The sequence below is a fragment of the Tiliqua scincoides genome, chromosome 8 (assembly GCF_035046505.1).
Source record: "Tiliqua scincoides isolate rTilSci1 chromosome 8, rTilSci1.hap2, whole genome shotgun sequence".
NCBI lineage: Eukaryota > Metazoa > Chordata > Lepidosauria > Squamata > Scincidae > Tiliqua > Tiliqua scincoides.
Window position 1 is genome coordinate 9,482,619 of NC_089828.1, and position 9,737 is coordinate 9,492,355.

General features: G+C 59.5%; 1 protein-coding gene across 1 annotated transcript; it reads right to left on the bottom strand.

Moving 5' to 3' along the window:
- Positions 1-873: 873 nt before the first annotated feature.
- Positions 874-9,405, bottom strand: FES (FES proto-oncogene, tyrosine kinase). Its single transcript, XM_066635074.1, has 18 exons — positions 9,193-9,405; positions 8,580-8,753; positions 8,285-8,381; positions 7,879-8,062; positions 7,623-7,760; positions 7,337-7,462; positions 6,812-6,934; positions 5,451-5,637; positions 5,120-5,203; positions 4,698-4,907; positions 4,487-4,609; positions 4,345-4,398; positions 3,782-3,900; positions 3,154-3,248; positions 2,738-2,861; positions 2,112-2,269; positions 1,762-1,884; positions 874-1,108 (listed from the first exon to the last, which is right to left on the bottom strand). The coding sequence occupies exons 1-18, from the start codon at positions 9,403-9,405 to the stop codon at positions 966-968; spliced, it is 2,475 nt and encodes an 824-aa protein (XP_066491171.1). The 3' UTR covers positions 874-965.
- Between the last annotated feature and the right edge of the window lie 332 nt (positions 9,406-9,737).

A 9,737-nucleotide genomic window follows, 5' to 3' on the forward strand; every position in this document is an offset into this window, starting at 1 on the left:
CTTTGCTGGAAGTCTTTAGGCAGCAGTTGGCCAGGCCCATGCCAAAGAGATAGGTCCTGGGCTGGATGGCCTTGGAGGCCCCTTCCACCTGTCGGATACGATAGCAGGAAGATGCCTCCATGGGCACCCTCTCCCTCCCAACTGGTTTGCAGCCCGTTTACCTGACCTCTAGTCATGCACTGCTGGTAGCCCTGGGCCAGGCTAGCCCTTGCTGAAGACTCATTCAGAATACAGCCAGTTTCAAGCTTCATAGAAATGGGGGGGGGGCCCTGGTCCAGCCCATCATGTAAATGATGGAGAGAACTTTTAGGGCCCAAAGGCACACAGCAGCATGGGAGTTGGACAGAGGACCAGAAATCAGTAGGGTCATTATCACCCCCCAGCCTCCTTTTAGCTCCAACCCCCTCAAAGCTTCTTGCGCTCCAGACGTCTTTTTAGAATGCACTGAGCAGCCCCTCTCCCCTTTTCTTTCCCATCAGGGAGGAACGGGCACTGTTTTCCTCTCTGGCTTTCTCAGTTGCAGCTTGTTCTTTGAGACCCACACTGTCAGTCAGGGGTGCCCCTGCCCTTCTTCCGCACTGGGCATGGGAACAAGGCTAGTTGCTGCTGCAACCCCTCCCCCCATCACTGCAGATGCACACCTGGAAGAAGGGGCTGCGTGCCAGACAGCCCAGTTGGGGCCCAGCTTGTGCCACCTCTGATCTGAATTATGAATCCAAAGTTGTGTTTGAGTCTTTAAGGTTCTGTGGTTTCCAGCTGCAAGGAAACAGGTTTGGTATGGCACACCAGCAAGTTACAAAATGACAGAGGCAAGAGCTGGACAGTTCTGACTCCCTGGCTTGCTCAGGGAGAGGAGAGTCTAAAGGAACTCACCAGGAGCAAAGGGCTAAAAGGCACAGGGTGCAAAGAGGCAGGCAGGTGAATGTGCAGCCCGCTGCCAGCCAGAGGTTATGGGGCTGCTGTTCTCATCTTTGCCTCTTCTGAATGGCAACCAACTCTTGGTGGATGGAGCCAAAGTTTGGCCGCTGCTGTGGCTCATATTCCCAGCACTTCAGCATGAGTTGGTAGACTTCCTCAGGACATTGGTCTGGGGGGCTCAGGCGCGTTCCTGGGGGGGTGGGAGGCACAGCTGGTCACAGAAGGGCAGGGAGGAGCATCCAGGGGGCTGGGACTTTCTTAAGAACAGATCCAAGGGAGACTCCCCCCCCCCACTCGAGAGACAGGGACAAACAGTGTCAGGTTCCTTTCCAAGTCTGCCCTCTTGCAAGTCTACCAATAGGTAAGAGACAAGACCGAACCTGTCACTGACTTCCTGAGAACCTGAAAACAGGTGTAGCCTCCCTTGCTTTGTGGAGATTATCGCTCAGCACCAGGAGTATGGCATGACACCTTACAGAGTAGAGGAAGAGGAGAAGAACAGCCCCTCCCCCCCCCGCCCTGAGACACTCCTAAAATTCAACACAGGTGCAACAACGGGGGAAGACCAGGCCCCTGCAATTATGGCAGGGATGTGCCCTGAAACCAAATGACAGCATGGATGGGGGCACAGGGTGGGGGGAGAGCGGATTGTGGCAAGGGCTCCAAAAGAGGGGGACTTTGAAGGAGGGGAGAGTGGAAGTGGCTGCCTGCATTCTGCCAGGGACATGCAGCTGACTGTGGGGTTCGCCTGCCCCTTCAGATTAGTTTGTCTTGTGAGGGCCAGGGCCAGCCACTTCTGCCTTCCCCAGGAGGTCCTTGCCAGGCTGCTGCCAGGCGACTCACCTCTCTCCACTGCCTCACGGGTCTGCTGGTTGCTCATACACGAATAGGGTGTTGCACCCAGACTGAAGGCTTCCCAGAGCAGGACCCCGAAGCTCCAGACATCGCTCTCCGAGGAGTAGCGGCCTGCAGAAGAGGGGACGTGGCTGAGCTGGGGCGTTCACTCCAAGTCAGACCCACCAGAAATCAGCCCCCTTTCTGCATTCCTGCCTGGGGCAAAGGGAAGCTCCTGAGGCATTGATGGCTAGCAGTTGAGGAGAGATTTTTTGACCCACAGGGGTCTGGCAGGGCCTCAGCCATCTCATCACCACATTACTTGAGTAGGGGGGGCTGGGAGCCGCAGCTACTGATACCATAACTGAGGGCCTCTGGCGCTGTCCACTTCACAGGAATCTGTTTCAGGCCCCCCGTGGAGGAGTAGACACCATCTTCCCGCTCCCGTGACATCCCAAAATCGCTGATCTTCAGGACATTCTTCTCTGTCACCAGGCAGTTTCGGGCGGCCAGGTCCCTGGACGAAGTGGGGGGGGGGGAGAGACCAGACCCAAGTGTTCCACCATGCCCTTGTTGGGGGGGGGCAGATCCATGTGCTTGATCTAGCAAGGAAGACTTGAAACTCACCCCTCCCCCAGCCTTCCTTGCTAGCCAAAAGCAAGCCCTCTCCCTCTCCAGACACTGTGCAGATCACTGGCTGCCACCAGGTGCAAGGGGTGTGCTTGGGGCTGGTTCCTCTGCTACCCAGCGAGACAGGGAAGAGGCCAAAAGGGGCCCCTGTTGCTGAGGCTCTGCCTGTGAGAGCAGTCGGAGCATCCCCAACCCCACTTCCAGTCTAATTCTGCCAGGGCCAGTCTGTTTTGGGGTGCGGTAGGTGGCAGCACCCGAAGAGAGGTGGGAGGTGCGTGGCAACAGGGCATGCCTAGGTAGACCCCCCCCCCATTGGTGGCCACTGAGGAAAGCGGTCCTCAGAAAATGGCCTCACCTATGGATGCAGCGCTTGCTGGCCAAATACTCCATGCCGGCAGCCGCATTCTCTGTCATCCTGAGTAGCTCCTTGACCTTCAGCTGTGCCCCTTCATTCCGCAGGAAGGTCAGGAAATCACCTCCTGCAGGGGCAGTTGGTGGTCAGGTAGGGCTGAGCTCCCCCTGCCCCCCTCTGCACAGGAACAGTGCAGCAGCTACCATAGCCCTTGGGTGCAGGGACAGGAGGGCGGATGAAGGAAGAGGCAGACAGCAGGCAAGACAGGGTGAAGCAGTCCCCCTGCCCAACTTCTCAGTGCTGCTTGGCAGGTGGCACAAAGGTGCGGCCAGAGCAGCACGTGGGGCCTTGTGGAGGAAAAGGGTGCCCACCTGCCTGAAAGCAGTGCAGGAGACCCTGTTTGCAGGGGCGCAGCTTACCCTGAACCAGCTCCATGACAATGTAAATGGGGTGTTTCTGGGTGCAGACGCCAATGAGTCGGACAATGTTGGGGTGATCATATTGCTTCAGGATCCTGCAGGGAGAGAGCCGGAGAAGACACCATGGGGGAGGCAGGCCATGTTCCAGAGGAGGTCTCCCCAGCACCTTTCCAAGCATGTGGAGTGAAGTGACTCCACGGCTGCTGTTCCTGCAATAACCCTGTGAGGGAAGCCAGTGTTCCTATGCCCATGTTGCAGCTGTGCAAGACTGAGGCGAGCAGCAAAGGGGCTGCTGCTGCCTGGAAGAGGCAGAGGGGGTGGGAAGGGGGGAGAGACCCCTCAGAGCCTTCAGGCTCTTCCCCCCACTTCACTTCCTTCCTCTATGGCTTTGCAAATGGCGAAGAGTGGGGTGGGGTGTAAGTAGGGCAGACTGGGGGGAGGGAACAGTGTAAGGTGCAGGTCACAGTGCTGCCCTCAGTCCTGGGCACCAAGGAGGTTCGAAGTGGACCTGGGCTCTGGCCAAGCAGCACCCTTCTTGGGGTGCCCACTAGTCCAGTGCCCCAAGCAGCACAATGAACCCGGCAGGGCTGAAGCCTCCCCCCCCCCCCCGGCTGTGTTCCATCCACACCTGGCCTCCTGGAGGAATCTGGCCTTGAGCTCTGGCGGGAGTGTTTCACGGCAGGACTTCACAGCCACCGGAGTGTTATCACAACGCAGGCGCCCTCCAAACACCTCTCCAAAGTTGCCCTAAAGAGAACAAGAGAAATTAGCACAACTAGGGCACTGCTCACCTCCTGCTTGCAGAGCCAATCCCCCCCCCCCCCATGACTGCAGGACTAGCCCAGGAGGCAGGACTGCTGGGCGCAGCTGCTTCCGGAAAGCAACCTGGCTGTGCACCTCTGCTCTACTCCTGGATGGCCCCCAAGAAAAGCAACATTGTGAGGCAGAGGCAGGCAGCCCACAAGTGCAGCAAGGACAAGGCCAAGAGCACTGGGATGCTGTTCCAGCATCTCCCAGCTGGTCCACCTATGGTGTGTGTGTGTGTTCAACTAGTGTGGCAGAGAGAAGGCTGGAGCTCATGGCTTGTGGGGTGTGTGTGTGTGCTGCAGTAAGTCCTCCAATATACTGTTGGAGACTGGCTGCAGCACCTGAAGCTCTCCAAAGAACAGTCCCCCACCCCTGGTCAGTCACCTGTCCTATGCGTTCTCCAAGCAGCACGTCTTCGTGGTCCAGCACCCACTTGTCCTAGAACAACAGCAGTCAGTCACAGCCCAGAAAGCGCCACATGCCCCCTCCCCCCCCAGCCAATGGAGGGCAAGTCTAGGAACCGGACCTTGACAACGGGCTTGAGCAGGACCACCCCGCTCCTCCGGGTGAGGGGCTGCTTGGCCTTCAAGAAGTGGTCGATGAGCAGCGGGATGGTGGGGAAAGCTTCGCCCTCCAGCCGGTACAGGTTCTGGGGAGAAATTTGGTCGAATTGCCCTAAGGCTGGTCCTCCTGGCATCTCCTCCCCCAACCAGCAGCACTCCCCCACTGCCACTCACATCGGCAGCTTGAAGGATGAAGTGTCGCGGCTGCCTGTCCCACAGCACCGAGAGGACATACTCCTGCTTGCCTTGGCTCTCTCGCACGAGGAAGTCTCCATCAACCTGCAGTAACCGCTGCACCTCCATGCGAGGGATGGCGCCGTGGTACCACACCTGCTGCCCAAGAGGCTTCTGCACCTCAGGCAGGAGAGGCAGCGGGGGAGGCAACTGGGAGAGGGGCACAGAATATATGTGGGGAAGGCCAGGGTCGTGGGGTAGGCAGGAGAGGAAGGTGAGGGAAGGAGGGTAGCCTACCACCTCTGCTCCGCCCACTCATCCAGCATGTGCTAGGAGCAGACACAATCTGTGGGGCTTGCTCCTGCAGTTGTCTTTTCAGGAAGGGGATCCAATGGAGGAGGTCAGCAAGAAGAGACACTCACCGAGAGGCGGGGCCGGAAGATCCCAGAGATGTGCTGCTTCAGGGCCTCCAGGGCAGGCAGTCGGCTTCCATCGCGCTCCAGCTCCTGCCCAAGGGAGCAGGGCAAGGGTGAATCCTGGGTGTGCGGCAGGGGCACAAATATCTGCCCTGGCCACAGTCCGCCTGTGGAGCCACTGCTCTGAAGCATCTATCCCTTCCTTTGGACAGGGCTGTCCCTGTCCTGCTTCAGAGACCTGTCCCTCCCCAAGGCAGGGCTGTAAGGGGCTGGCAGGAAACATGGCTCATGGGCTTCCCTTGGCCCACCCACTCCCTGCTCTCATGGCCACACGCACCCTGGAGGACAGCAGCAGGCTGTCATTCTGCAAGGCTGGTGCAGGTGGGGGGTCTCTGGAGCCCAGGTCATCCAGCTTGTGCTGCAGCAAGTCTTGCTGGGCCTGAAGTTTGTCCTGTGTCCCCTGGGCCAGTCGGTAAAGGTGCAGCGCTTCATGCAGCGCCTGGCGCTTCCCCAGCAAGAAAATGCTGCAAGCAGAGAGAGACATGTAGGACAGGTGTGAGCAGAGGGGCCCAGAGCGGGGTCTGGGCCACACCTCGTGGGCTTGTCCTCCCACTGACACCACACTAAAGCAGCCCTGCTCTGACTCAGCCTCAGCCTCGGGAGGGGGGGAATGGGCTCTGGGAAGAGTGTGGGTGCAGATGGTGCAAAAAGGAAGGAGTTGCAGGGGCTGCACAAGCCCAGTGCTGAGAGAGAGAGAGAGAGAGACTGCAAAATGGCAGGCTCTCCAAGGCCAACAGCATTGAGGTGGAGGGTGCTGAAAGTCAGGCGTCCATCTGGAATGTGCCAGAGTTTTTGCAGAAGACAAAAGCATTCCCAACTCAGAGCCAATTTGTAGGAGGCTTGACTCTCAAGAAGGACCCAGACGTCAGTGCTACAAGTGGATCTGGAGTGGATCAACTGCCAGGATTGCACTAGTCCCAGCTGAGGGTCCCCAGCAGCCAGGCTTCAGAGTGAGTTCTCCGGAGCCACCAGGGTCATGCTTACCATGAGCAGAACAGGCTGAGCTGCATGGCTCATGCATGGCCAGCCCAGTCCCAAAGTCTTGGGCTGGCTCAGTGCTCCACTTAGGCTGCAAGGCAAACTCTGCCCCTGACCCCAAGAACTGGCCCAGCTGCACTCTCAGGCTACGTGGCAATGATCCCGAGCCTAGAGGCTGCCTCCAGCTGCCAGACAAGTCCTTTGTCTTTTCACAGGGGATCCTGTCAGGCTGCTCAGCAATTGAGCCCACTACAGCAGACCTGCTGTAGACACAGCTTGTCCTTAGCTGCTCACCACTGACTCCCTCTGCAGGGGCTGTTCACCAACTTGCAGAAACTTACCCCCCCCCCCAGCTGCACTTGAGAGCAGCTCATGAGAGCCAGTTCACTGCTCCTGCATCTGAGGCTGGAAAGGAGCAGAGCCCAGACCCAAGGTGCTTCCTCCCAGAGCCAGACACTTTGAAGCAGAAAATAAGGCAAGCCACAAGGAAGACACTGACCCTGAGCTCAAAGCTCCAGCCTGCATCAAGACTCCTTGGACACTTCTGAGACACTTCTGAGTGCAAACAGAGCCCCCTTGCAATGCTCCCCATTCCAGGAGAGCCCTCAAGCCTTGAGCCCCTCCCATCGCCTCCCCTGCCGGACATCCCTCGTGTCTCACCGCTCTCCAGGGCTTCCTGCCTGCTCTTTGCTCCGCAGTTCAGCCTTTAGAGCTTGGACCCGCTGCTGGTGGCCCTGCGTGCCCTCTGTGGCACCAGCCAGCTCTTCCTTCAGGGAGGTGAGGCTGCACGAGAGACAGGCCTGGCCTCATTCCTCTGGTCAGCCACGCTGGGCCACTTATGCCAGCAGAGGGGAGCTTAGACAACTGCAACCTTAGAAGAGAGGAAGCAGCAGCCTAGAGGCACCAGATCTGGAGGCACCGGCCCAGCAGTCTAGCTCTCTGGGCTTCCAACAAGAGGGTTGACACCTCCTACCCCAGAGAGTGGGTCACACTGGACCCTCATCAGTTTCTCCCCTTCCTCCTTTAGTCAGAGAGCCAAGGTGGGACAAGCAAGGCTGTGACCAACTTCCCCTGTGCCAGGGCCTCCTGCACCCTTATGAGCTGAGCAGAAGAAGACTGCAAGGATGCAGCTTTTCCCCAGAGTGCAGCAGCCCTGCCTGGCAGCTGCTTCTTCCCCGTACGCACACGTGCTGCATGCTTTCTAGGGTCAACTCGTTCAGCTGAAGCTCCCCTGCTTGCAGTCCCTCTGTCTCCATCTCCTCCAGCAAGCTCTTGTCAAAGGACTCTGGCACTGGGGGTGCAGCCCCGCACCTGGGGGTGGGGAGAAAGAGGCCCAGAGCTCAACCCTAAGGCTGTGTACTTGGGGTCTCCCCCAAAATTCCCCCCTCCCACAGTGCACATTTCCAGCCTGGGCACTGCTTTCATGGCCAGTGCCTAGAGGAGGGGAAAGCGCCCAGGAGGCAGAGCCCACCTGCACTGGGGAAGGAATCCGTTATACTCGGTGGCAGGGTGGAGGCGCTCGACGGCCCTTCCCATTGCCTGGTGCACAGACACCATCTCCTCCTGCACCAGGCTGCTGATGTCAATGTACTCCTGCAGGGTCTCCTTGCTGTCGACACAGAGGCAGGAGTCTGGGTGGGTGGCCCCTGCCTACAAAGACCCTGGGCTTGCATTCTGGGCACTGCCAGCAGGGTCCTTGCCACCATGTCTTCAGCAGATCTCCTTACGTGATGCATGCTGCCTCCTCCTGCAGGCCGTGTAGGGACTGGAGCAGGCTGGGCAGGGTCTGCTGGTAATGGTGGGAGTGGTGCACCTCCGCCGCCTTTAGTGCCAGGATGTACTGGTTGTGCAGGGAGTAGAGCTTCCACAGGCTCCGGACATATTTGTCCTTGGCCTTTTCGCGGTCCTTTTCTGCAGGGAGAGCCACAGAAGCCAAGGATTGGGGCTGGCCCAACAGCACCTGCAGAGTTGTACCAAGGCTCTAGATGCGCCCCCACGACCCCATGACTAGGCACAGTTCCTTCAGGCAGCTGGATGGGGACAGTCCGTGAAGGGTCGAGATGTCGTATGCATGCACTAGCCTTAGCAGGAGGGGATCCGAGAGGCTTTGCTTTGGGCCCCCACCACACCCACCTTTGCTGGCTTCCTGGTACTTGCGCTTGGCCTGAGCGCTCTCCCGGACATGCATGCGATACTGGGCCTTCAGGCGCTCAGGCTCCTGCTGGGTGGTCTGGAAGAGCCAAGGGTTGGTGCCTCAGGCCATGACTTCAGGCCCCAGAGAGTGGCTGCTACCTTCCTGCCCACCCCACCCCTGGCAGTGCCACAAGGGATGGCAGAGAGGCCAGGCCCTCTCCTGCTGCTGCTACTGCCCAGGAGGCAGCCTTGCTGGGTTGCAGTAGGTACAGGAGTGGCCCGGCGGCAGCCATACCCGGGCAAGATCCTGGCTCATGTGCTGCCACTGTTCAGCGTAGCTCCGGCGCAGCTGCTGCTTGTCACGGATGAGCAGGCTCAGTTTCTGCAGCGGCCCAGCAGTCAGGGCCTCCGCATGGCGCTGCAGGGTCTGGCTCAGAGCCTCTGTCTGGGTCACCAGCGACCACCAGCACTGCCAAAGGGAAGGGAGAGCAAGGGGGACAGAGACCTTGGACTGGACCCTCCCAAAGCCAGGCACAGGCCAGCTCTGCTGCCACCCTATGGAGGAGCGGCTGCAGTGGCCCCTCCCTTCCCCCTTTGGGAACGTGGTGCCTGAGAGGGCATCTTAAGCCACCTTCAAGGGGGGGCATCAATCCAAGGAAATAAGATTGGGGGAGGCGAGGCAGCTGGTGGGGGAGGCGAGGGAAAGGGGGCAGATAAACTTGGGACAAAGAGGCTGCAGGCCAGAGAAGGTAAGAGGGGAAGCTCCCCCCCCGCCCAAGGCCAGCTGCTTGGAGCCCACACCCATGGGCCCTACTTGTCCGCTGGCAGCTGGGCTGGGACAATGCCCTCTAGCCCTCCCCCCCCCATTGTCCAGGCTGCTCTGGAGCCTCCCCCCGCCATGGTCCTACCTGGCTGACCTGGCTGCTGCCAAGCGGCCCCCCACTCTCCTGCTTGCCAGCCAGGCCATGCATCTGATGCAGCAGGGCTGCATACTCCCGGTCGCTCTTGGCCCGCTGCCCCATCCACTTCTTCAGCCCCTCCAGGAGACGGAGCTCCGCCTCCTGCAGCTGCAGCAGGGCAGCATGGCCCTCTGAGCAGCCGAACTGCAGCCCAAAGCCCATGGCTGTGGCAGGCTGCCCTGAGGATACAGCTTCTGGCGCTCCCTAGGAAAGAGCAGGTGCCCTGAAAACCCACTCAGCCCCTGCAGTGCAGGCACCCACTGCCCCTTCCCCCCTCCGCATGCCACAGGCCCCTGCCAGGGCATTCCTTGCACTGACTGACTCCTTTGTGCAGTGCCCTTCCCCTCTTTTGCATTTCCCATCATGACACTTCCTGAATTAGTTCCCTAAAGCTGCAGCAGATCACCAACTCCCCTGAGAAAGGGGGCCAAGCAAACATCGGCCTTGGAGGGCCAGGAGCTCCAACCCTCCTGGCTCCTGTGCAAACCAGACTC